Here is a 27,273-nt window from a genome sequence, read left to right as displayed (position 1 = left end):
TTTGTAACAGAAATTGTCCATAGAACGTGATTGTATTGTTGCACACTTGTACTGTATTTTAGTTTTTTAATTTTCCAGTTGGATAAAGAGGTCAAGGTTGTCTGGTTTTCTGACCTTTTATGACACTTATTACAAAATTTGTGTCGCTTTTTCGACATGTTTTGAAACATTTTTTTTTACAATGTTTTTGATGGGAGGGGGGGTGTTTCAAAGTTTTCAGAAGTAAATTAACTGAACAGCTTTGTATGAGAGAATTTTTATTTAACAGGCCTAACAGTACATGTTCTGTATTTTAAGTGTAGCTACACACAAAATTTCTGTTTTATAATTACGGGACAAAGTCCAGGTAATGAGCTCCCAGAACGTCTTCTGTTATTTTACGGATTTATGTCTTACAATCTGCTTTCTTCTTCTTCTTCTTCTTCTTCTTCTTCTTCTTCTTCTTCTTGCCATTCTTTTGGTCCTTGGGGAAAGTATGTTTTATTTTTAAGTGGAGTAGGGGCAACTATTATATCTTCTATAGTCCCTGTTTTCTCTTACTGGTCACAATCAGATTTAATCTTTCATCATGTTTATGCTATATATATATATATATATATATATATATATATATATATATATATATATATATATATATATATATATATGGTAAGAATTGAGAGAAAAAAAAAGCAATTCAAATTCTCTCCAAATGTGTTTAAGAGCAGTTTACCAAACAACCATTGAACAAGCAGAACCTGAATTTGCTAATCTCAGTTTAACCGTCCAGTCAGGCTGTACTGGACTCTCTCGATGATTTTATTTAAATGTTTTTGTCAATGGGGGTTTCATTTAGGCAAGCATAATAGGCATTTTTGTTTATCAAATTGTCAGAAATAACAGGCAAATGCATAGATTCCTGTATAAATAAAGTAACAGACTCATTGCCTTTACTGTATGCTGACCAACCATGTTTACTGTCTTGCCTAGTCACCCCCCCATCTCCCCCCTGGCCCTGTCTGAGTCAGGAAAAACCCTGTTAATAGATTGCCATTTACATGTACATTTTAATTCATTAGTACTTATTTTAATATAATCTCCCATTATTTACTTCCCTTTTTTATGATTATTATTAAACCGCAGTAACAGTGTGCATGAACCAAATACAGAGTGTGGACTAGTAGTTGGAGAGGTGCCAGTTCGCCTCCTGGGTACTGCCGAGGTGCCCTAAAGCAACTGAGTGGAGCACCAAATATGTGGCAGCCTCTTCATTCAATGTGATGACAAGTTTAAGCAGAAAAACGGGCCCTGGTGGAACACGTGTACATTCAAAGGTTGTTTAAGGCCGGCTACACACTGGCTGGCTAGCAGCAGCAGCGCCGCGTCACTCACGTTTCTCCACACAGCTGACACGCAACAGAAACACCACGCTCACGCCATGCAGGCAGTGTGTAGCCGGCCTTAGTCGTGCAACAGAAAACTCTGATTGGACAGATGGTCTACACACAAGCCACAAACACTTCAGGCATGGAGGCAGGTGATCGACAAGTTTATACGATGGAAAGGATAACATATACCAAAGACCTGTGACTGATAATAGATTGAGAAAATGGACAGAACACTGCAATCATATGAAAAAAAAAGTAAAGACACCCCCCCCCCCCATTGACCAGGTTTTACACTCTAAGATATATCTGTGTATTAACAGATGTATGACTGTATTTTGTAACAGAAATTGTCCATAGAACGTGATTGTATTGTTGCACACTTGTACTGTATTTTAGTTTTTTACTTTTCCAGTTGGATAATTTGTCCTCCGACATCTTTTGTCAGCTACAGAGTCTTTTGGGAGATTAAAGAGGTCAAGGTTGTCACTTTTTTGACATTATTGCTTTTTTCTGACCTTTTCTGACACTTATTACACATTTTTTGTTGCTTTTTCGACATTTTTTGAAACTTTTTTTTTTTTTTACAATGTTTTTGATATGGGGGGGGGGTGTTTCAAAGTTTTCAGAAGTAAATTAACTGAACAGCTTTGTATGAGAGAATTTTTATTTAACAGACCTAACAGTACATGTTCTGTATTTTAAGTGTAGCTACACACAAAATTTCTGTTTTTTAATTGCGGGACAAAGTCCAGGTAATGAGCTCCCAGAACATCTTCTGTTATTTTACGGATCTGTCTTACGATCTGCTTTCTTCTTCTTCTTTTTGTCCGAAAAAAATAGCAATTCAAATTCTCTCCAAATGTGTTTAAGAGCAGTTTACCAAACAACCATTGAACAAGCAGAACCTGAACTTGCTAATCTCAGTTTAACCGTCCAGTCAGGCTGTACTGGACTCTCTCGATGATTTTATTTGAATATTTTTTTAAGGACTTTTGTCAATGGGGGTTCATTTACGCAAGCCTAATAGGCATTTTTGTTTATCAAATTGTCAGAAATAACAGGCAAATGCATAGATTCCTGTATAAATAAGGTAACGGACTCATTGCCTTTACCGTATGCTGACCAACCATGTTTACTGTCTTGCCTAGTCCACCCCCCCCCCGGAAAAACCCTGTAAATAGATTTCCATTTCCATTTTAATTCATTAGTACTTATTTTAATATAATTGCCCATTATTTACTTCCCCTTTAATGATTATTATTAAACCGCATTAACAGTGTGCACGAACCAAATACAGAGTGTGGACTAGTAGTTGGAGAGGTGCCAGTTCGCCTCCTGGGTACTGCCGAGGTGCCCTTAAGCAACTGCTAGGAGCACTGAATATGTGCTAGCCTCTTCATTCAATGTGATGAAGCTCCACACGTTCAGGCAGAAAAACGTGCCCCGGTGGAACACGTGTACGTTCAAAGATTGTTCAAAGATAGTCTAGCCAGCTGTCTGGATTTACCCTGCAGAGATCTGAGGAGCAGTTAACCATAGTCCTCAGAAATCCACCATCAAAATTCCAACACGAAGAAAGAGGAAGGTAATGGACATCCGGCCTAAATGAGAGAAATCCGGCAGGATTTTCGTCGGCAACGGAGCAATCCCGGAAGTGGAACGTCGTGGATATAGACTAGATCCACCTGGATGTACACACATTCCCTTTTTTTTTTTTTTTTAACTACAGCAGCTAAGCCCATTCATCCCTGAATTCTTATTTCAAATGCATTTTCAAGTCAAGTCAATTTTATTTGTACAGCCCCCAAAATCACAAATTCGTCTCAATCATGCAGCATGAGACACCCTCCGGGTCAGTCAGAACAAATGGAATCGAGATTCATTTTTTCAAATTCAACACTTTTGTAAAAGCTAAATCAGTAAGTTGCAGAAAGTGTGCAGTGCTAGCTTACACAGAAAGCAGAGCAACAGGAGACACAATATCAGATTGTGTGTGACACTTGACCTGCGTGATATGAAGCAGGTGACATGTTTTCATAGTGCTGCACGGTTGGTGTAATCTATCTGTCAGATAATGTTTCCTTCACACGAACTATTAAGCCATTAAAAATGAAGAATCTACTGCTCCCTCTCGTGGTCAGCTCTGTGAAGCAGATAAAATGCTTATTTTTAATTTGCTAAATTAAAAACAGGCCATACAGCCATTTACAGACTTATTATCACAGTACAAGACATTTTCAAGTATCAAGTTATTAGAGTATATGGTGAAAAGCAATCACTGGAAACGAACCGTTATTGGAGATGTTCATCACAGCTGTCAGTGTTATCATCCATCAGTTGGAAATAAACAATAGGTTGTTTAGGAAACTTGTCCTTTCATAAAAGGCTTTAATGACTTGAGGGTACATTTGTGGAAGCCACGACATTTGCTTTTATTTTGTGGAATGTAAAAATATTAAGATTCATTTTCCTCCAAATGAAACCGACATTGAACACGTATAAGTGAGCAGGTCACTGTAGTGAGAACAACCGAGCCATTCCATTCTCTGCTCTTTCACTGACCCGACTCTGAAATGTAGATTTAAAGTGCTCGTATTATGCCCATTTTCAGGTTCATAACTGTATTTAGAGGTTATATCAGAATAGTTTTACATGGTTTAATTTTCAAAAAACACTGCATTTTAGTTGTACTGCACATTGCTGCAGCTCCTCTTTTCCCCCTGTGTGTTGAGCTCTCTGTTTTAGCTACAGAGTGAGGCATCGCACTTCTGTTCCATCTTTGTTGGGAGTCGCACATGCGCAGTAGCTAGGTAAGGACTACTAGCCAGTCAGAAGCAGAGTATGAGGGCGTGCCACGCTAGCAGCTAGGCGAGCATTATAACGTGTGTTACAAAGTGACCACGTTCGTCTCTGAAGTAAAGGCTGGACTACAACAGAGCTGTTTGGAGCAGTTTGTGAACAGTGTTTTCTGTTGGAGATGGTAAGTCCCCTTTGGGGTGGACTTTGGGCTTTTTCACTTTGTAAACCTATAACGTGCACAAAAAAGATATATAACACAATAAAGGAAAGGGAAAAAGCCAAAAAGCATAATATGAGCACTTTAAGGACCTGCAAAATGAATGATGAATCTACTTTAAGCCACTTTTGTAAGGAAACCTGGCCGTCAGTTTACGCTGCAGCTAAAAGTGCAGCCGATTGATCCCGTGTGGTAAAAGCGGTGAGTGAATTCTGGCACCGCACAAAAAAAAAAGATTTCCCCTCCTTTCCTGATGGTAGGGCCCTTAACGAACAACACAGCAGTCCTCAAAAGAACCTTTCCCCATCACGTTGTTTCTCTCCAGCGCTCAGTCTGTCCCGCTGAAGTTTTTTAGGAACCCGAAAAAGAGACAGTAACACAAAAACAATAAAAATAAAAAATCAGGGATGTGACCATGAACTGCTAAAAAAAAAAAAGACAACAAAAATCATCCATTCGCCATCAGGTGGTGGATTTTGTCCCGAAACATAATTAATAATAATAAAAAAAAAGGAAAGAAAACACACCCCTGACAAATAATAATCCACTTGAACTCTACTTTAAAACCAGCATTTTGTTTTCCAACCGTTTGACCTCTTCCCCCTCCTTGTCCACTCGGCGGAGTCTCACTCGTACTCGGCGATCAGCACCATCATGCCGACTCCGAACAGCAGCGCCAGAATCTCCATCAGAGACTGGCCGAAGCTGGAGCGGCCCGCCAGCAGTTCTGGCAGCACGGTGACTGTGGCGATGTAAACGAAGCCGCCGGCCGTGAACGGCAGGATCCAGGCGGTCGCTGCAGCGCCCACGCCCTCGGCCAATAGGGAGCAAGCTGTGCCGGCCAGAGCTCCCAGGGCAGTCAGCAACTGGAGACACATGGCCTGATGGGAAAGATATAGAAGATATTTACTACTGTCAATATTTCAGAAGGGCAAGTGACACAACATAAAAAAAATAAAAATTCTTTATTAATCCCACAATGGGGACATTCACTCTGTTGCAGCAGCGAGGGACAAGGGGAAAAGTACAAGACACAGTAAATAAATACACGTGAAGAGAATAAAAAGGAGCAACGCAATTCCATTCTGCCCCTACATGCAAATTAAGGACTTGATGATGATAATGGTTGACACGTGTTTTAGTAAAAGCCAAGAACACGTGTTTGCAGCTCCAGATAACCAGAGTTGTCCCATTGCTTCACTTGTTATTAACGTGCCTAATGTACTGGTTTGGCTGGTAAGTGTCTGAGTTATGTGAAAAGCGCTTTTTAACTAGGGCTGGGTATCACGATGATGACAATGATTTCCAAAATCAATTCTGATTCAAAAGGTTCCGATTTGAGTACATACATTACAAATGCTTAATTAAAAAGGTCCCATGACATGGTGCTCTTTGGATGCTTTTATATAGACCTTAGTGGTCCCCTAATGCTGTATCTGAAGTCTCTTTTATATAGACCTTAGTGGTCCCCTAATACTGTATCTGAAGTCTCTTTTATATAGACCTTAGTGGTCCCCTAATACTGTATCTGAAGTCTCTTTTATATAGACCTTAGTGGTCCCCTAATACTGTATCTGAAGTCTCTTTTATATAGGCCTTAGTGGTCCCCTAATACTGTATCTGAAGTCTCTTTTATATAGACCTCAGTGGTCCCCTAATGCTGTATCTGAAGTCTCTTTTATATAGACCTTAGTGGTCCCCTAATGCTGTATCTGAAGTCTCTTTTATATAGACCTTAGTGGTCCCCTAATGCTGTATCTGAAGTCTCTTTTATATAGACCTTAGTGGTCCCCTAATGCTGTATCTGAAGTCTCTTTTATATAGACCTTAGTGGTCCCCTAATACTGTATCTGAAGTCTCTTTTATATAGACCTTAGTGGTCCCCTAATACTGTATCTGAAGTCTCTTTTATATAGACCTTAGTGGTCCCCTAATACTGTATCTGAAGTCTCTTTTATATAGACTTTAGTGATCCCCTAATACTGTATCTGAAGTCTCTTTCCCGAAATTCAGCCTTGGTGCAGAATTACAGCCACTAGAGCCAGTCCCACAATGAGCTTTCCTTAGGATGTGCCATTTCTGTGTCTGTAGCTATTGAGCAGGAGAGAGGGGGGGCAAGGTGGAGGGTGGGGCTGTGGCCTTGACCAACTGCCACTTTGCTCGTTTGAAAGCCATGATGTTCACACTGTTGCAGCAGCAAGGGATAGGGGGATAAGTGCAAGACATAGATAAACAAACAATAAATAAATATAAGGAAAGAGAATAAATAGTAAAAAAAAAAAAAAAAAAGAATGACAGAATTCCTACAATTTGCTCCCAGCTCACACTTTGATGATTTGACACTCACATGTGAACTGGGAGTTTTAACATCAACAGTAAATTGTAGTGAGCTGGATGGTTGTACACTATAGTTACCATACCAATCAGAGAAGGGGGATCACCGTGCAGAGAGCAGAGGGGGATACCTCACAAAGCAAAGTCCATACCTATATGCCGATGACGGGGTCTATTCAATATTGGGCTGATAAACTTCATTCATACTCTTTTTAAAAAAAAAAACTCCTGCCGATTCTCTGTGACCGAAAGTTGTTTTTTTTTGTGCTTTTCTTTGACGTATATAAACCGAAGCCTGAGCAGTCAGCTACCTTTTTTTTGGTGCAGCCAGACTGGACAAGGATGGCAAAGTCTCCGATCTCATGCGGGACCTCGTGCAGCAGGATGGTGAGCGTGGTGATGGCGCCAACCGCTGGGCCAACCAGGAACGACGCTCCGATCGCCAGGCCGTCGGTAAAATTGTGCGTGAAGTCGGCCGCCAGGTTCAGGTAGCCCGACACCTTGATGTCTGTGTCAGTGGAGAGAATGGAGAATTAAGGTCAACGCTTATAGAAGGGGTCTTCAACGTCTTTTAGGCCAGGGACCCCTAAGCTGAAAGAGAGAGCGAGTAGGGACCCCCTACCGCATATATATTGTATACAATGAAGTTACATATTAAGAAATGGATATTATTTATGCATTAAATGTTAAACAAATATCTGGAAGGAACAGTGACACCTTAAGCTTAACGGTATGACTATCATAGATACCTACAGTAAGCCTACCTATGTGTAAATCTTTTTTTTCCCCCATCAATTTATCTTTGCAGTTAACATTTTGCATTCATATTATATAATGTATATTTGTCAGACTTCTTTCAATTTTTTGAAATAAGAAACTTTCAAAAGAATATATTTTTTCTACATCAGTTGGCAGCCCCCCCCCCCCGCACTAACTCTGAGGACCCCCCTAGGGGTCGTCCCGCCCTGTTGAAGATCTCTGGCTTATAGAATGTATAAGCAAACTGTTTATCAGCCTCAACTAGGGCACTGGATCAGGAAACTCTTCGGTAGGAATGAACCAGCCGTCTCTGTTAGCTGGAGGTCACAAGGTGCCTGCAGCACATACCTGCGGTGACGTGACTTTTTCCTTCTGCCCCTACATGCAAATCAAGGACTTGATGATAAATGGTTGACACGTGTTTTAATAAAAGCCAAGGACACGTGTTTGCAGCTCCAGATATCGGAGTTGACTTGAATCCAAAACCACCCCCATTGCTTCACTTGTTATTAACGTCCCTAATCTACTGGTTTTACTGGTAAGTGTGTCTGAGTTCTGTGAAAAGCGCTTTATAAATAGAGCTGGGTATCACCAATGATTTCCCAAAATCAATTCTCATTCAAAAGGTTCCGATTCAATTACATACATTACAAATGCTTTAATAATCCCACAATGGGGAAATTCACACTGTTGCAGCAGCAAGGGATAGGGGGATAAGTGCAAGACATAGATAAAAAAATAATAAATAAATATAAGGAAAGAGAATAAATATTTTAAAAAGCCACAGACTTCATTCAGGGCATTTCACTCATTTCCTTCTTAATTTTTACACAATTTTACAGTTTCATGTAAACATGTCTTTGCAAATAATTCTGCATAAAAAATTTAATCCTGTATATGGACACACATTTTGTTTAAGGGTGCCTTAAAATCCTATAATTTGCTCCCAGCTCACCTTTGATGAGAGAATGGAGAATAAATAAGGTTAAGAGCTTATAGAATGTATAAGGAAACTGTTTATCAGCCTCAACTAAGGCACTGGACATTTTCGTAGGTATGAATCAGCCGTTTTTGTTAGATGGCGGTCACAATGTTCAGACCATAAAGGTTCCAGCACATACCTGCGGTGATGTGACTGAACTGAAGTCAAAAGAGCAACACAACTACATTCTGCCCCTACATGCAAATTAAGGACTTGAAGCCAAGGACACGTGTTTGCAGCTCCAGATATCCGGAGTTGACCTGAATCCAAAACCACCCCCATTGTTTCACTTGTTATCAACGTGCCTAATGTACTGGTTTGACTGGTAAGTGTGTCTGAGTTCTGTGAAAAGAACTTTATAAATAGAGCTGGGTATCACCAATGATTTCCCAAAATCAATTCGGATTCACTAGGTTCCGATTTGATTACATTTCAGATACAATTTGATATCAATTAGGTTAGGGAAATTTCAGTTACAATACCAATTTTGCGTGGATATAAAAGAGATTATTATGCTGTTAAGAAGCTACCCTTTTAAACACACCAGGTTAATGTTAACAATAACAACTGACCCACAAAAAAGTTCTCTAGACTCTATTCAAAAACGATTCTCGATTCAAAAAAACAATTCACAGTATGTAAGTGTAGTTACTTTCCCCATGTGATTGCAGTAGACATACACATTAAAAAAAAATTATTAAAATGAAAAAATATGAATCGATTTTTGGAATTCTATGAATCGATTTTGAATCGGTAGAGCTTGAATCGCGATACGAATTTGAATCGATATTTTTTGCACACACCTACTTTTTATAGGACTAACACATTAACATAATAAAAACTCAGTTGCAGATTGTATTAACCAATATCAGATCCCTCAAACAAACTATTTTTAACCCAGACCTATGTACAATTAAAATGTATTATCATCATCATTTACTGAATAGAACTCTACATAATAAACACTATGTTCTACACCTGACTGAGTTTTAAATTTTTATTTCAGAAGCTAGAAAAAAGTAGTATTGGATACTTCTGTTTTCATTAGATTGTAGGAATGATTCAGGGCAGTTAGTGAGTATATTTTAAACTTAAAAAAAAAAAATTAAATTAAATTAAATGCACAAGCCTGAGCCTCTGGTGTTACATTTGCATAGGTCCTTCTGTTCTGCTGAACCAACCTCAGTTGAGCAAATTGGTAATTATCTGAGTTTTAACCCGGGTGTTGTCTTCGGGCCAAATTTGACCCATTTCAAAGTGTTTTAAATCAGAAATATGGATTTCTTTCAACCAAATTGCCCAAAAATAACATGGAAGGGTTCCATACAACGTTCTTCAGGTAAAAAAATTTTTTTAAATGGTTTCAAAACAGTATCCGGACTAAACTTTGACATAAACCAGTCTGTGATCCACTCAACATCCTCTGATCTTAACTATTAGTCAAAAGAATTCATAATTTCTGCCTTTTTAACTAAACACTTTTGCATAATTTGATATAAATGAGGTTTGTTGACCATGAATTCCAAGAAAAAGTGTAAAACCTATTATTAAACCAGCTCAGGTTTTAATAAAGGCGCCAAAAGAATGGGAAAAGTGACAAATACATCAGAAAAGGCGACATGATCATTTTCAATTTTGACTTGGCAGGACAAGTTCATGGTTGACGGGGAGAGGCCATACGAGGGTTATGTTGTGAATATGTTATGTGACTCGTCACCACACTGCAGTTCGGTACCTGACCAGCAGAGGGAGCTGTTGAGCTCACCTACTTAGTTCAGGAGTGAAATCTGTGAAAATCTAGGTTTTGTTCACCTGTGCTCTTCTCCTGTGTCTCCTCTTTCTTTGGCACCTTCTCGTCTTTGCTTTCTTTCCCCTTCTTCTTCTTCTTCTCCTTTTCTTCTTCTCCATCACTGTCCTTTTCCTTGGGAGCATCTGAAAATGTTACATAAAGTTCAAATTAGGCCCGTCTGCAGATCAACTATGGAGATCATGAGCAGTGGCTACAGAGGCCGATTTAATGATGATTTTTAAAGTTCATAAGCCCTTCTGGTCAATACACTGGACATACAAATATACACGGTAACACATGCGGGGGCAATATGAATACTTGGTCCTGCAGATGAATATTTGATGTACTGTATAACAGTGAAAAAAATGATTCTGTCAGGAAGAAGTTCCAGCGCCGTACCGTGCGAGTGGCCGTGGGAATGTCCGTGGCCTCCCTTCAGGGCCCGCACAAACTTCTCCACAACCAGGAAGGCGATGATCCCACCGAGAACCCACAGACCCACTGACATCATGTGATCGTGGGCGGCTCCTGTGCAGGCAGAGGACAATCAGCGCTGGTTAAAACTGCGATACATCAAAACAGTTCAGTACATACTGTCATTGTTTTCAGCCTGTTTTGATTAATGGTCAGCCCATTGAAGCGGTAGAGGAGTTTCAATAGATTTAGGAACCTTTTGTTGAGTGCACTTCATCTTAAGTTTTACAGCCAATACAGAATATTTTGTTTTTTTAAAGCGACGTCTTGCTGAAAGTGTTTAAACGTGTAATATGTGTGCGTGGTATGAGCACTTGGGGGCTTAGAACAAAACATGGGCAGTACATGATTGGGAAAGAGCAGAAACAGCTGGGATGCATGTACTGTATGAAATGCAGATGAAGCAAAAAGCCACACAAACTGTCCGATTCTGTTCACCCCCTTCTTAAAGAATTCATAAAATTTCCCTCAGGAAGACGCAACAGAGCCTCTGCAGCAACCAAAAACCTTCACAAAAAGCCTTTCGTACCGAATGCGATAACTTTGCTAAATTTGCAAACCCCTTTCACACTGTTATTGCTGTCTGTACTGTGCATGTTGTGCTATGTATTGTATGTATAGTGATTTATGTGTTTTTAACCAACCTGTAAAGCCGAAGTCAAGTTTCCACATTCATGGACAATAAAGATTCAGGGTTCATACGCATTTTAACCAATACTTTTCAATGACTTTTTGGCAAATTTCCATGACTATGTGTTCCTGAAAATGTCAGTTGACATTATACAATAAGAATAAAAATCTGTGTTAAAGTTTACCCTCAGAGGTTTAACTATAAAATGAATGATAATTTATGTGGTTCATAGTGGGATTCATAATATCGCTCCCCGAATAGAACGTTGAGGTTAAGACGACGTTTAAAATACATTTATTAATGACATATTATTATGCTGTGTTAAAAAAAAATTCCATGACTTCTCATAAACTTTCTGGGTCTTTTTATGTTTCCAAAACCTTTCCAGGCCTGGAATTTGCATTTTTCAAATTCCATAACTTTTCCAGGTTTTTTCAAAACGTATGAACCCTGAAGATTAACTATCTTTTAGTTAATATTACTTCTGCTGATTCCACTATACAGCTGTGTACATGTTATCATACATTAAAGTAGATTCACTTCAGTATATTTTTGGGGGCTTTTGTAAATTTCTTGGGTTGATTTTTTTTAAAAACTGAAATCACCCATCAACAACAAGAACAGTAACTGAACATCACATTAATTAAAAGAAAAGGATATTGCTGCGTACCGTGGGAGTGGCCGTGGTCATGGGACTCCTCACTTGCGTGCGAGTGTCCATGATCTTCTTCTCCGTGGTGAGAGTGGGGCTCTGTGCACAACAAATAGGATACACAAGAGGAAGCAGACATTAAACTCAAAACAGACAAACGGAACATCCTGCTACCGTGTCTGTGTTTTAGATGAGCATTCGGTTAGCTCGATGGTGTTTTAAGTCCCCAACGTCTCCTTCCAGGCACCGCTGCGACCGTTGACTTCAAGGCACCTAACCCTAACCATAACCCTAACCATTGCCTAATCCTAGTGCCTTCCAGGAAGCGCTGCCTGGAAGGAGACGTTGGGGGCTTAAAACACCGATAAACATTCAGCTATTGGTTCAGACGACTGAAAATATTTTTTTTGTATGGGTGTATATCAGGGCTGCTCGATTATTATAACTGTGAAATTTCCCTAAATACATATTTCCCTAAATACTGTGAAGTTTCCCTAAAACTGTAAAATTTCCCTAAATACTAAATAATTCACATTCAGAACATTAGACAAGCATTCTACTTGCAAAACATAATGTGCAAAATAATCTTTTTACTCAGTTATTCGTTTTTTGTGATCATTAGGAGCTGAAATCATAATTGAAATTTCGATTAACACACACACACACACACACACACACACACACACACACACACACACACACACACACACACACACACACACACACACACACACACACACACACACACACACACACACACACACACACACACACACACACGTCTAAAGTTTGCAGAAGTGTCAGGAATGGGAATCTAACTCTGCTGGTTAGTCTCCAAACAGCATCAAAATGAGCTCTGAGAGCAAAAAACTATGTGAATATGAGCTGTGAGGAGAAAAAAAAATGTCCTTCCCTCGTGCGTATGGAGTAGATAACCTGCCGCAGAATATGTATACATCAAACAGATCAGGGATTAAAAACTTCTATGGATGGACTACCCACCCAAAGCGTGCGGTATGAGGTGGAGGAAGGCGTCTCCCAGCAGTCCACCTGAGGCGAAGCTGAGCAGCACTTTGAGCAGGTTCTGGTGCTGGTCGCTGTTGGACTGGACTGGGATCAGAAACAGGATGAGGAAAGGAGCGGCGCTGATCAGCAGGGTCGCTCCGATAGCCTGCGCACAGGGATGGGAGGGCGGGAGGGGTTACTGTTGACGAGTGTCATCAGAACTGCAACGTCATCAACAACGCAGCACAAAGGACAAAACAGTTCAAAACAGTAAAGCAGGAGTTAGACGGGGAAAGGAGGCTAATCTAGGTAAAACATGTACGAGGAGCTCAGATTTGTAAGCATAAACCTGTTTTGATTATGATATTGTTATATCAGCACCAATGACACGACAATAAAATCGTTACATGGAAAGCCTGATCCTTACAGAGGATATAAAATGATTGCAAAGTTTTTGGCCATACATCAGTCTGATTTAGTCCTGCTATTGGAGTTGAATGAAAATTAGAGTTGAGCAGATGTATGCTCAATTATTTTATATATTGTAAGGTGTTCAGGTAAACAAAATAACATGAACACATGCAACAGAATACGATAATGATGCAACACTACAAGTTATGGCTTTTAAATGTCTATTTCACTAAATGACTGTACCAGCAAAGCCCTTAAAATGCTCATATTATGCTTTTTGGCTTTTTCCCCCTTTCCTTTATTGTGTTATATATCTTTTTTGTGCACGTTATAGGTTTACAAAGTGAAAAAGCCCAAAGTCCCCCCCCAAAGGGGACTGACCATCTCCAACAGAAAACACTGTTCACAAACTGCTCCAAACAGCTCTATTGTTGTCCAGCCTTTACTTCCAGAGACAGACAAGGTCACTTTGTAACACACGCGTTATATTCGCCGCCTAGCTGCTACGTGGCACGCCCTCATACTCTGCTTCTGACTGGCTAGTAGTCCTTACCTAGGTACTGTCAGGGCACGCCCTCATACTCTGCCTGACTTGCTAGTAGTCCTTACCTAGGTACTGTGGGCGCGCCCTCATACTCTGCTTCTGACTGGCTAGTAGTCCTTACCTAGGTACTGTCAGGGCCTCATACTCTGCTTCTGACTGGCTAGTAGTCCTTACCTAGATACTGTCAGGGCAGCCCTCATACTCTGCTTCTGACTGGCTAGTAGTCCTTACCTAGATACTGTCAGGGCGCTAACTCTGCCTGACTGGCTAGTAGTCCTACCTAGATACTGTCAGGGCACTCATACCTGCTTCTGACTGGCTAGTAGTCCTTACCTAGGTATTCAGGGCAGCCCTCATACTCTGCTTCTGACTGGCTAGTAGTCCTTACCTAGCTACTGCGCATGTGCGACTCCCAACAAAGATGGAACAGAAGTGAGATGCCTCACTCTGTAGCTAAAACAGAGAGCTCAACACACAGGGTGAAAAGAGGAGCTGCAGCAATGTGCAGTACAACAAAAATATGGTGTTTTCTGAAAATTAAACCATGTAAAACTATTCTGGTACAAACTCTAAATACAATTATGAACCTGAAAATGAGCAGAATATGAGCACTTTCAACATGTTGGGGGGTGGAGAGTTTACTGCCGAGAGCGAGATGAGAAGATCAACACCACTCCTTTGTTTACTTGTTCAACATGAAGCTGCAGCCGGGGGGGGGTGGTTAGCTTAGGTTATTATGTGGCAGACTATTACTAAGCCAGACGCAGTGACTTCCTGGAGTCTTAACGGACGGATACCAGAGCGTTATCAGTAGGGCTGCACAATGAATCCCGTTTTGATCGAAATCGCAATATGGACTATCCATGGTTGTACAATATCCAAATCACAGGGGTGGCGCAATATTTGTCAAAGGCAAAATACGTGTTGAACCATTCTGAATGAAGTGTTGTGGTGCTACAGAGATGCCCCGTCCTACAAATCATATCCTACAGACTAAAGAAAACATCTTTGTTTAAGATCCTCGCAGAAATCGCACTATAATAATTAAATCTTTTTAAATATATTTCAATGAAAATGAGAATAATTATACAAAAATGTACATTCTCTCCAATATCGTGAATCATATCGCAATATCTATCAAAATAATCGCAATTAGATATTTTCCACATATCGTGCAGCCCTAAATGGGAGGAAACAGAGCTGTATTCAGTCAAACCAAGTCTAACAGAAAATAGATTTCCCTGTCCTAACAGACAACCCGTTGTTCCCGTCTTAACTCATGACCACACCTGTGTCCACAGCTCCACCGTGTCCCTTTTCTCTCCTTCTGCCTCCCTCTTCACCCTCTCCCCTCCGTGGGCGTGTCCGTGTCCACTCTTCTCCTTGTGCACCCGAACAACATCCTCCGCGTCCTGATGAGCGTGCCCATGTCCGTGATCGTGAGAGTGAGCGTGTCCGTGATCATGAGCGTGCCCGTGATCATGAGCGTGCCCGTGATCGTGTCCGTGGCGCTCCTCTTCCTGTAGAGGGACGTTGGCCTCGGCACTCCACTTGCTCGCTCCATGGAACATCTTCACTTCGTCGTGATCGTCTTCTCCATGGGAGTGGCCGTGGTGATGGTGGCCGTGGTGATGGTGGCCGTGGCCGTGGTCGCCATGGGAATGGCTGTGGGCAGTGGTTGAATGTGAGGCTAACAGGAGTAGTGTAGATGTGGCCAGTGTCAGCGCCAGCAGACGTATACAGCCCATATTATCCCCTTTGACAAAGAGAAAAGTGAAGAAGGCAGAATAAATAAAAACTCAGAGGTCGGGCTGCTCGAAATTATATGACTAAATGATGACTAAAATCACAATTTTGGCTAGGTGCTGCATTCACTGAACAAAAACAGGGAAACAAATCAACAGTGAAACCACTATAAAAATGTGAAAATTTCCTTAATACATTTCCCGTTAAACTTTTTAAATTCCCCTTCAGAACACAAGCCAAAATAAGAGTTTACGTGCAAAAAAATCTTTTTGCTCGATTACAATGTTTTTGATCGTTAAGAGCCAAAATTGCGATCGAAATACTGATCAAATGATTGGACTCAGTTGCCCTAATAAACATTTTAACTCTAATAAACACCAGACAATTAAAGAAAATGATTTATGTTCTGCCTTGCTACATTGGAAACATTATTGTGATAATGCAAATAAACCAATAGCTTCACTTTCCTATCACTGTCTTTACAAAGTACAGCATTTGCAATAAAGTAAAAAAAAAAAAGAAAGATGGAACCATCACTTTGTCCCTAGCCGTTTTATATATTTGGCTCATATGCGCACATCAGACAATTGAAGAGGAATACACCATTTATTTTATGGCATATATTGTTGTTTTTTAGATGTGCATTTACAGTAGCTGCATAAGAAAGTTGTAAGTGTGTGATTTTATAGAGTGAAGGACTGGTCAGTAGCAATCAGTTCAAGAGAAGGCTTGAAAGTATCAATCTTTCTCCTTGTTACTTTAAGCACCAGGAACAAACAAGTTCCAGCAATTGCAACAGCTGTTACCATAGAGAAAGTAGCAAGCTAGCTACTGCATTCATCTTGTGACCATTGCAACTACTGAATGATCTGTGTTGAAAAATAACCTGGGGAAAAATGCTGCTCTGATTTTATTTCAGTTGTGGGAAATTGTGGCCACTGATGAAGAGAAACAATACAGCTACAGTGTGTGTGTGTGTGTGTGTGTGTGGGGGGTTGTTTTGTTACCCCAACTTGTGTAAGCAATCAAATTATCATATGTAGTCAAATGTGTTCCAGATTAACACCAAATCCTACTTAAATTATCAGATAGCAGTGCACCTTCACTGAGATAGGGGTGTATGATCTATCTGTAGGTAGAGATCTTCTTTCTACATCAGATCAGCCAGTTTGTATTATGGTGCCAACATGGCAGCTATCCAGGAAGCACTCAAAATGGGGATGCATCTGCTGCATTAAGGTCAGTAATGTAAAGAAGTACTCCAATGTGTTGTGTCTTAAGTAAAAGTAGCAACACCAAAGGGTAAAAAAAACATAGTACGTCACTCTAATGTTGCAGCCAATAAAGGTGGGCCTTATTTTAATTGCCTCAGTGCTGGGTATCATAACCTGTAATAATATAACATAATGTATTAGTTTATGTAGCTATGTTTTGTATTGATCATCTGAAGAATAACTTATGTAACTACAGATGTCAAAAATACATTTTGTGGAGTAACAAGTACAATATTGACTTCCCAAACCGAGTAGAAGTATAAAGCAGCATTAAATGGAAACACTAAAATTAAGTCCCTCAAGTACCTCAAAATTGTCTTTAAGTACAGTAACGTTACTTGAGTAAATGTACTTAGTTATGGTCCACCACTGATTCATGTTATAAATGCTCTGCTATTCACTGACTGCCTCGCCATCATGTAAAACTGTTGTAATTATTATATTATAACAGTGTGAACGAGAGTAGCACGATACCTGCTGATGTGCGCAGACTGTGTTAACTGCAACGACACAAGCCTTGTTAGCTTATTCAACAATCACAGTTTTCACTTGCAAGTCATAGTTAGCTTTGTTTTGAAATGGTGTTTACTTGGCGGCTTCAAACATCGTATCTGGATGTAAAGCGGATAATCTGTTATCTTTAAAAAAAAAAAAAAAAAAAAGAAGAGTTAACTTTAATCCCACAGTAAACAGCAAAAACTCCAGGTCATCAAACAATGAAATCGCATCACCGGTTTTCACAAGTTGTACAGAAAGCTAACGTAGCTTTACTGTCTGGCTAGCTAACTTGCTAACATGTAGCTGCAGCAGTAGCAACATCCCTAACTGCGACATACAATGAAAAACAAACAATTTCTTACTTACCGGATTGTGTCAGATATCACTGACCCGCTGGGCTGCTGAATAACTCTCTATTATGCGTACAGTATGTTAGGTAAACTCCTAATGTTTCTGTCTGCCTTGATGCTACTGTTAAGACGTGGCATTTACTTTGGAGTAAACTCATCAAGATCTCGCGAGAACGCATTCGATTCCAAGTGTGCCTCCTTCTGTGCCCCGTCATAGGCCCTACTGAGATGAAAAAAAAATTCTAAGGTTTTTTTTTTTTTTGACAAGATTATAATAATATGTGAACGTATTTTTAGAATATTTCTTAAACTTTTCCACGCATAAATACTGGAATAATTGGATTTGTGAAGATGTAAAGAGAAGACACAGGACGTCTCAATAGAAGTATCGCGAGATGAATGTGGCGTGTTGACTAATCACTTTAAGCTGCTAGAGACAGCAGCATCCTGGAGGAGAACAGGATGGAAGTCCGTTGGTCTGCAATAAACGTGTGTAGCCTGGTTATTAATGTATGTATTGAAAATGGGGCTTTTTAGATTTAAAAACAGCATTACAATAAAAAAATTTATAAAAAAAAAAAATTATAAATTGCAGTGGTGGGATGTAAGTAATTTTTTTTTAAGCTTTATTTCTTCAGGGAAGGTTCACTGAGAGGCAGCCTCTCTTTTGCATTATGTCTACATTGTGGTACAGTAATTTTAGCATATTGGGTCGATTTGCAGAAACATCAGAATCAGCATTTAGAAAATGCATGGTATGCAAAAGCTGCATCATTACCAGGAATGGAAAGTTATTTTTGTTGTAAGCTACCTGTGTTGTACCTGCCTATGGTGGAATAACTGTGGGCCTACTCTAGGCTACCTAAATACAATTGAGGTACTTACTTTACTTGAGTATTACCATTGTATGCTACTTTATACTGTACATTTCAGAGGGAAATATTATATGACTTTGAACTCCACTGCACTACACTTGTCTCACAGTAGTTACTTTCCAGATTCCCATTTTCTATACCTTTCCTGTCCACTGAAAACCATGTAGCCTATCTCTAAATGTGATAATGTGAAGGTTTTTGATAAATAGTGTTTCTTTAAGCGCCGTACCTGGGGTGACAGAGCTTTCACCATTGCAGCACCCCCTCCCTCTGGAACTACCGTTACACATCCGTAACTGTACTGACCTGGACACATCCAAAACACTAATCAAAACACACCTCTTCAGATTAGCTTTCCACATACAATAGTCTTATATTCCTCACCTGATAGTTACTGGTTTTATTGTTTTTAATTGCTTTTAATATGCTTGTTTTATGTGTTGGTTTATGTGCTATGTGTGCTGTTTTTTTACTGTAGTGTCTTTAAGTACCATGTAAAGCGCTATATAAATAAAATGTATTATTATTATTATTATTATTTATGAGTTGAAAAATGAATGGCCACAAAGCAGAAAGTAGTAGAAAGCTAGTATAATGTTTCCATGCGTCATTTCCAAGATGTCACATGTCTTCTTTATGGTTCGGATGGACACGCCCCCGCAGGTTCAGTATGAAAGGCAAAATCAGCTGACTGTAGCTCCAGGCGGCTTTTACTAAGCAAAACAAGATGAAGAAGTTATTTGTGTTGCTGCTCTTCTGTCACGTTACATCTGCAGGTAAGATCCCATTGGGACTGCTGTAACTTGTTTAAAGTCACTTTGTAGCGCGACATTGGGAATCTGCAGCTGCACTTTCTCTTTGTCACGACTTTGCAATAACACCATTACGTGTCTATCTATCTGACACTGAATGCATATGTTCTAATTATTATAAGGACCCGAACACTGAAAGAGCGATGAACCTATTGTTTTAGAAAATAGTATTATTATTATTTTCTGCTGCGCAATCGCATCATTGAAGGGCTTGAAATGACTTTTTTCCCCCCATAACTTTATTGAAAAAGTAGGCTTCAAATATTCAAATATTTCAGACACTACTCAAAATAATGCTCCAGAAAAACTACAATATGATTTTAAATAACTAAAAATAGTTTTAAGGGGTGATTAAACAATATAAAATAACAATGAGACAAAATGAATATACATTATTCTTCAGAAGGTTCACCAGACAACATGACAGTTGTGTTAATCTTTTGTTTCTATAAGTTTGATTGTTTTATATTCCTTGAATTCACATAAAAAAGCAGTGAAATTGGGGCATTAAAATTTGCCAGATAAAACCAAAAAGTTGACAATGAATTCAATTTTCAAATTCTCATGTTCAAAATAAAAAAAGATATATTTTTTAAATTCAATATTGCTATATGATTGGTTTTACACAATATACAATGCATAATTCGAGTCCATAAAGTAATTCAATGTATAGGCTTGAGATGAAGGAGGGCAAATGTCCCCCAATATCATTGTTTATAGTTGGTCTGACGTAATTCAGTCAAAATGATATATTACAGTGATTCCAACACATTAGCTATAGGTTTCCTTAATAAGAATTACATCAATACACAATTGCAAAAGAGCATGAGTTCAAATAGGGCTACATTCAAAAAAATATTGTAGCCTACACTGGCCAACATCACTCGTTGCTCAGTGTGCAAACTTACAACCTAAATATGGGATAGGGACTATTTTCTATGAACCAAACATTCTTTGTCCTGCAGTGAAACACTCCCTGAAATATTTCCTTACTGCATCTTCTGGAGTCCCAAACTTTCCAGAGTTTGTGGGTGCAGCGCTGGTTGATGAAGTCCAGGTTGGTTACTGTGACAGCAACATCAAGTCTGCAGAACCCAAACAGGACTGGATGAGAAAGTTAATAAAGGATGACCCACAACACCTGGAGTGGTATGCTCTGAAATGTTTAGGTAATCAGCAGGTCTTCAGAGCCAACATCGACAGCTTGAAGCAACGCTTAAACCAAACTGGAGGTACAGTATGTTTATGTTCATTGGCCCGTAGCCAGCCTAGTGGAAGGTGTGTGGGTGTGTGTGTGTGTGTGTGTGTGTGTGTGTGTGTGTGTGTGTGTGTGTGTGTGTGTGTGTGTGTGTGTGTGTGTGTGTGTGTGTGTGTGTGTGTGTGTGTGTGTGTGTGTGTGTGTGTGTGTGGGGGGTCGTTTTGCAGTTTTTTTTTCTCATTTTGTATTTAATTATGAGGTTCAAATACTTCATTTTTGTGTCTTTTTATGCACCAATTTGTGCTGGATTCTTAACAGAGCAAGCTTTTTGATGCACCGGAAATATTTACTACAATGTTGTCAAATGGCTTACCAATATCATGTACCACCTCTCTATCTATCTCTCTCTCTCTCTCTCTCTCTCTCCCCCAGGTGCCCACATTTTACAGAGGATGAACGGCTGTGAGTGGGATGACGAGACCGGAGAAGTTGTTGGTTTTAATCAGTACGGTTATGATGGAGAAGACTTTATTGCATTGGACCTGCAGACGCTGACATGGATCGCTCCAAAACAACAGGCTTTTATGACCAAACTTAGATGGGATGCTGAGAAAGCTAGATTAGAATATAATAAAAACTACTACATCCACAAATGTCCTGACTGGCTGAAGAAGTATGTGCACTATGGGAGAAGCTTCCTGCAGAGAACAGGTAATCACGTAGACAAATGTACTATTGTATGGGCTCGGTGTTCATGTGGCTTTTCTGTTTCTAATGCACTGTAACATTCAAATGAAAAGGAAAAAATAGATTAGATTAGATATACTTAATTAATCCCAAATTTGGAAATTCCAGTGCTACAGCAGCTGCAAAGAAAACTCTTGCACACTGTCTAACTTGCAGAAAATATACTAAGTTTAATAGTTGGCAACGTTTCGGTACTAGACCATCATCAGGCAAAATAGTGCTACAGCAGCAAATTATAAGACACACAGCACACATACAGAATATACAAGAAATAATAAATAGGATAGAATACAAGAAAACCATTCTAGTGTCAGTACATTACACATACGTATTCTTATCTTTTTCTGTCTGCCTCTCTGCAGAGGTTCCCTCAGTGTCTCTCCTCCAGAAGTCTCCCTCCTCTCCAGTCAGCTGCCACGCTACAGGTTTCTACCCTGACAGAGCCATGATGTTCTGGAGGAAAGATGGAGAGGAGCTTCATGAGGACGTGGACCTCGGAGAGATCCTCCCCAACCACGATGGATCCTTCCAGATGAGTGTTGATCTGGACCTTTCATCAGTCCCAGCTGAAGACTGGAGGAGGTACGACTGTGTGTTTCAGCTCGCTGGTGTGGAGGACGACATCATCACCAAACTGGACAAAGCAGAGATCAGGACCAACAGAGGTGAGACTGGAATCAGACGTGATGGAGCTTGGTTTTTGTTACCTTTGCCAAGGTGGTTATCTTTGTTGTCTTTCATATTTCAATCAGGAGACTTCATTTCAGATATGTGATGATTTATTGTACATCTGCGTGAAATGTACAGTACAGTATTTGGAGATTAGACTCCACCATCATTTACAGTTTCTGAGAACATCTTTAAAAGGGGTAGGGCCGAAGTATGAACCCCCCGATGGAGTCTAGACACTGATGGTGGCGTGAGGAGCCCGAAGACCAACGCTGAAGGCCGCCTTGAGAGGCCTGTTGGAAGAGGACCCAGGAGCCGTGAGGGGAGAAGACCGGAGGTGCATGGGAGGAGGAGGGTGGTGCTCCCGTATCCTGAAATGACAACTGAGCAGCAGAGAGAGAGACCGGTTTAAAACAGGGATGTCGTGCAGTGATTGGCTTGATATTCCTTGGCCGCTTCTGATTGGTTACGACTAAAGTGAACACCTCTACAGCTGATCCATTCAGGGGAGTGAGGAGTGATTATGTTTAGGAAGTCGTCCTGAAAGAATTTGCGCTCAGCTCCATTTGTTTGTTTGCAACAGATTTCTATAAATGTTGGTGGATAACAGAGGCCGTAATCCAAGAAAGAATTTATGAGAAACTGGTGTGTATAATGGCAACATTTTATTTTCAACCTTATTGTCCCCAAGAGGAAACTTGTTTCACAGCCAATGAAATCACAGAACACAGGCTTGAACATAAAACATAATAAATTCTTAACACGTGCAATTATGTTAAAGAACAGCTAAATAAATCCCCACATAAACATATAAAACTATGTACAGCAGGCACAAGTTGTGCCTGTATTGGAGACAGTGTTGACATGACAGAAATTAATTAGAGGGAGATACAACCGGATGCAATAAAGGTCTTGGTTGCACTCAAACTATTTGTCGCCAGTATGGCTGGCTATGAGATTTAGATTCTGTGAAGTTATACTTTATTACATAACCAGCCATAAGTCTTAAACACATTGTGCAACTGTATGCACATTTAGAGGACCGGTGCTGACATTTACTCCGAGAGTTCCTGCAAAGTAACTTTTCACATGTAGATGGCGCCACGAGTTAAGTTATCCCATGCACCAGAGAACAGTGAAAAAGAGCGAAGAGCAAATGGCAGTTTTGAATTAGTGTGGCTAATTCAAAAAGTACATTTTACATTTTTGCTTTTACATCCTAAACTCTGAAGTGTAGAAGCAAACTCTTCAGCACGGCTTGATAAGTTGCAACAATGTGAATGAACCCAAAGTGTGAATGTTGTGTGTTGGTTCCAGTTGGTCCCCCAGAGTTCCCTGCTGGTGCTGCTGTTGGAGTTGCTGTAGGACTGCTGCTGCTGCTGGTACTCTGCATCTCTGGACTCTTCATCTGGAGAAGGAACAATAATGGTGAGGAACACTAATGACTTTAATAGGAATACCGCTGATAGACTCGTCCTGCATATTATTTGTGGTACTTTTGGGAAATCAATCCTTTCATAGGCAATAGTGAATTTATTAGTTTTCTCCTTTTATAAATTCTGAAATGTAAATGTAATGTAAAAAGTCTAACATTGTTTTCTCTCATCTGTATTTCAGGCTTCCGGCCTGCTAACAGTAAGAATTCTACCTTAAAATACTTCAAATCGATTTTCTTTTGCCCCCTTGTGGACAAGCAACTAATATCCTGTTCACCATCCAGTCCTTCCAGTTTTCCAGTTTTTTTGTGATTGTTGCGGTCAAAAATCCTTGATTATGAGGCACATTTTCTTAAAAAATGCGATGGAATATGCGTTATATTTGTAAGTATGCAAACTTTGGCTGATTATGCATTGAATTATGCGATCGCATAATTGCGTTTTTCTGGAGGGACTGACCATAAAAACTAATGTTATCCAAAATGTGGACATCAATATGAGAAAAATATGACTTTTACAATTTATTTACTACTTGTCTTGACAGGGTGACAGTGAAGATCAGAAGAGGATGCTGAACTCCACTGAGTGAGGAGTCCACATTTTCCTAGACAGGATTGTCTCTAAGAAAAACCCGTCTAGAGATTACTGACTGATGCAGGACTGACAGAGCCGGGACGGTGGCTGCCTTTTAAGACTGTAAGACATGAAGTTGGAAGAACCACTAGACGCACAAGTCCCAGCGTTCCAATAATACCGTACTATTTAGTATGTCAGGAAAAAGATTTAGTACATCCCAATGCATAGAATGTCAAATGCAGTTTGCCAAAAAATACCAGGATGTGCTACTGCATCTGGTCAGATGTTGCAGTAGACAAGCCAGCATGCTTTTCTGGTTATACTGACCCACAATCCTTCAGAGGTTTGAATGTGAAAAGATGTTGCAATGAAATCTGAGCCATATTGTGTGAGTGAGGGGATGGATGTATGTATTGTATGAGGTTTAAAGTTCATATAGTTGTTTCATACCATTAAAGTATTTTTCCTGAATTCCTCTTTGGTAAATGTATTTTGTTATTAATTGAATGTTGAATACATATAATCAGAGTTTATCATGATAAACTCAGGTATTGATCAGCAGCAAGCAGAAAGAGTTCAAGCTTTAAAGTCACAAACCATAACATTTTGCCTGGATATAAGATGTGTTAGTACAGTAAGCATAAACTCTATTACTTTTTGTAAAGTGCTTCAGCAACAGTAAGTGAGGATGGAAAGAGAGTAGAAACAGCGCCAAAGCAAGAGCAAAATGAAAACCAGCATCAGGTGTTCAAACATCAACAGAGGTGTTCCATTTGTCTTGTTGGAGCAGTTTTCAGCGTCCACAGCTCCAGATCAGTTCAGGAGCATTCAGCCTGTCACACACAGATCACCTGATCTCATCTTTGGCTTTAAGAAGCTCTCAGCTCTCTACAACATCAACGAAAGCACTCTTGGAGTAGTTGTTTGTTGTCGATATTTTTGATCAGGACTGTTTTCAAATCAGCCACACAGAACACAAGAAGAAGAAGACACTACTGCACCCCCACAAACTGCAGAGTATCTGATCTGGAGCTGACAGTGACCCCTGACCTCCCGCAAGATTTAATTCATGTCTGCACATTACATTACATTATATTACATTACAGTCCTGAATTCCCACTATTTCCACTAGGTGGCAGTATCGGCCTACAGCTGTTACGGATATACATATTCATGCTGCTAATAATTCTTACATTTATATTACATTACATTATATTACATTAGCCTACATATTATTCTAGAAGATCTGAGCAGCAGAAGGTAGAATACTCCTTTCATATGTGAACACAGCTGAGAAACCAGAATAAAGCCCCGCATGTCTCCCCATCCTCTAACACAGGCTGAAATTATTTTTAATATTAATATTATATAAGTATATTAGATTATAAACAAGGTAAGGGGAGACTACCCCAGGTGAATATGACAAAATAATGAACTAACAGATGGCAACATGAAACTTCCCCACTTAATTACTTACATTGAGACATATATTTTTGTATTACAAGTTTTCTGAAATGTTATCTTTAAATATGCAAATGAGTCATTATCTAATGCTACTTTTGGTGAATTTAGGAGAAATTTTCAGGTGCAAATAGACAAAGTGTAGTAAAATAAACACCTTAATGTGTATTTTGTATGTTTGTTTTTTTTTTTCCCCCCAATAGTCTGAAAGAAGACATTCTATGGAAGCAAAATAGCCCAAAAACTCAAAATTGAAAAATGATGGTTTTGCCTGGGGTGTTTCCTCTTAAGACGACCATGTATGAATTAAGGTGACACATTTTCTTTTTTTTTTCTTTTTTTTTTACTACTTATGTTATGTAAGCTACGTTGTGTATATACAGTGCCTTGCGAAAGTATTCGGCCCCCTTGAACGTTTCGACCTTTTGCCACATTTCAGGCCTCAAACATAAAGATACAAAACTGTAATTTTTTGTGAAGAATCAACAACAAGTGGGTCCCAATTATGAAGTGGAACGAAATTCATTGGCTATTTCAAACTTTTTAACAAATAAAAACTGAAAAAGTGGGCTGCAAAATTATTCAGCCCCTTTACTTTCAGTGCAGCAAACTCTCCAGAAGTTCAGTGAGGATCTCTGAATGATCCAATGTTGACCTAAATGACTAATGATGATAAATAGAATCCAGCTGTGTGTAATCAAGTCTCCATATAAATGCACCTGCTCTGTGATAGTCTCAGAGGTCCGTAAAGCCCAGAGAGCATCATGAAGAACAAGGAACACACCAGGCAGGTCCGAGATACTGTTGTGGAGAAGTTTAAAGCGATTTGGATACAAAAAGATTTCCCAAGCTTTAAACATCCCAAGGAGCACTGTGCAAGCGATAATATTGAAATGGAAGGAGTATCAGACCACTACAAATCTACAAGACCCGCCGTCCCTCTAAACTTTTAGCTCATACAATGAGAAGACTGATCAGAGATGCAGCCAAGAGGCCCATGATCACTCTGGATGAACTGCAGAGATCTACAGCTGAGGTGGGAGACTCTGTCCATAGGACAACAATCAGTTGTATACTGCACAAATCTGGCCTTTATGGAAGAGTGGCAAGAAGAAAGCCATTTCTTAAAGATCCATAAAAGTGTCGTTTAAAGTTTGCCAAAAGCCACCTGGGAGACACACCAAACATGTGGAAGAAGGTGCTGTGGTCAGATGAAACCAAAATCGAACTTTTGGCAACAATGCAAAAACGTTATGTTTGGCTAAAAAGCAACACAGCTCATCACCCTGAACACACCATCCCCACTGTCAAACATGGTGGTGGCAGCATCATGGTTTGGGCCTGCTTTTCTTCAGCAGGGACAGGGAAGATGGTTAAAATTGATGGGAAGATGGATGGAGCCAAATACAGGACCATTCTGGAAGAAAACCTGATGGAGTCTGCAAAGACCTGAGACTGGGACGGAGATTTGTCTTCCAACAAGACAATGATCCAAAACATAAAGCAAAAATCTACAATGGAATGGTTCACAAATAAACATATCCAGGTGTTAGAATGGCCAAGTCAAAGTCCAGACCTGAATCCATCTAGAATCTGTGGAAAGAACTGAAAACTGCTGTTCACAAACGCTCTCCATCCAACCTCACTGAGCTCGAGCTGTTTTGCAA

General features: G+C 39.7%; 3 protein-coding genes across 4 annotated transcripts in view; 2 read left to right on the top strand and 1 right to left on the bottom strand.

Annotated features, from left to right (window-relative positions):
• Positions 1 to 4,356: 4,356 nt before the first annotated feature.
• Positions 4,357 to 18,007, bottom strand: slc39a7 (solute carrier family 39 member 7). Its single transcript, XM_039820193.1, has 8 exons — positions 17,849 to 18,007; positions 15,254 to 15,720; positions 13,007 to 13,175; positions 12,023 to 12,103; positions 10,647 to 10,775; positions 10,271 to 10,390; positions 7,029 to 7,225; positions 4,357 to 5,264 (listed from the first exon to the last, which is right to left on the bottom strand). The coding sequence occupies exons 2-8, from the start codon at positions 15,710 to 15,712 to the stop codon at positions 5,010 to 5,012; spliced, it is 1,410 nt and encodes a 469-aa protein (XP_039676127.1). The 5' UTR covers positions 15,713 to 15,720; positions 17,849 to 18,007; the 3' UTR covers positions 4,357 to 5,009.
• Positions 10,012 to 27,273, top strand: part of LOC120571314 (major histocompatibility complex class I-related gene protein-like) — a 52,006-nt gene continuing 34,744 nt past the window's right edge. The window contains exon 1 of the mRNA XM_039820198.1: positions 10,012 to 10,019. The gene's annotated coding sequence lies outside the window, so the exon portion shown is untranslated. The remainder of the gene's footprint in view (positions 10,020 to 27,273) is intronic.
• LOC120571321 (major histocompatibility complex class I-related gene protein-like) lies at positions 19,367 to 24,616 on the top strand. 2 transcript variants are annotated; one of them, XM_039820203.1, is made up of 7 exons: positions 19,367 to 19,483; positions 20,485 to 20,751; positions 21,150 to 21,428; positions 21,827 to 22,129; positions 23,451 to 23,561; positions 23,751 to 23,768; positions 24,114 to 24,616. In XM_039820203.1, exons 1-7 carry the CDS (start codon positions 19,435 to 19,437, stop codon positions 24,116 to 24,118), a joined length of 1,032 nt encoding a protein of 343 aa, XP_039676137.1. In that variant the 5' UTR covers positions 19,367 to 19,434; the 3' UTR covers positions 24,119 to 24,616. The 2 variants fall into 2 exon arrangements, with proteins under 2 accessions (XP_039676137.1, XP_039676139.1); XM_039820205.1 differs by lacking the exon at positions 23,751 to 23,768.

Source organism: Perca fluviatilis, chromosome 13 (assembly GCF_010015445.1).
Source record: "Perca fluviatilis chromosome 13, GENO_Pfluv_1.0, whole genome shotgun sequence".
Lineage (NCBI taxonomy): Eukaryota > Metazoa > Chordata > Actinopteri > Perciformes > Percidae > Perca > Perca fluviatilis.
Note: the sequence above shows the minus strand (reverse complement) of the source record. Positions and strands in the feature narration are given on the sequence as shown.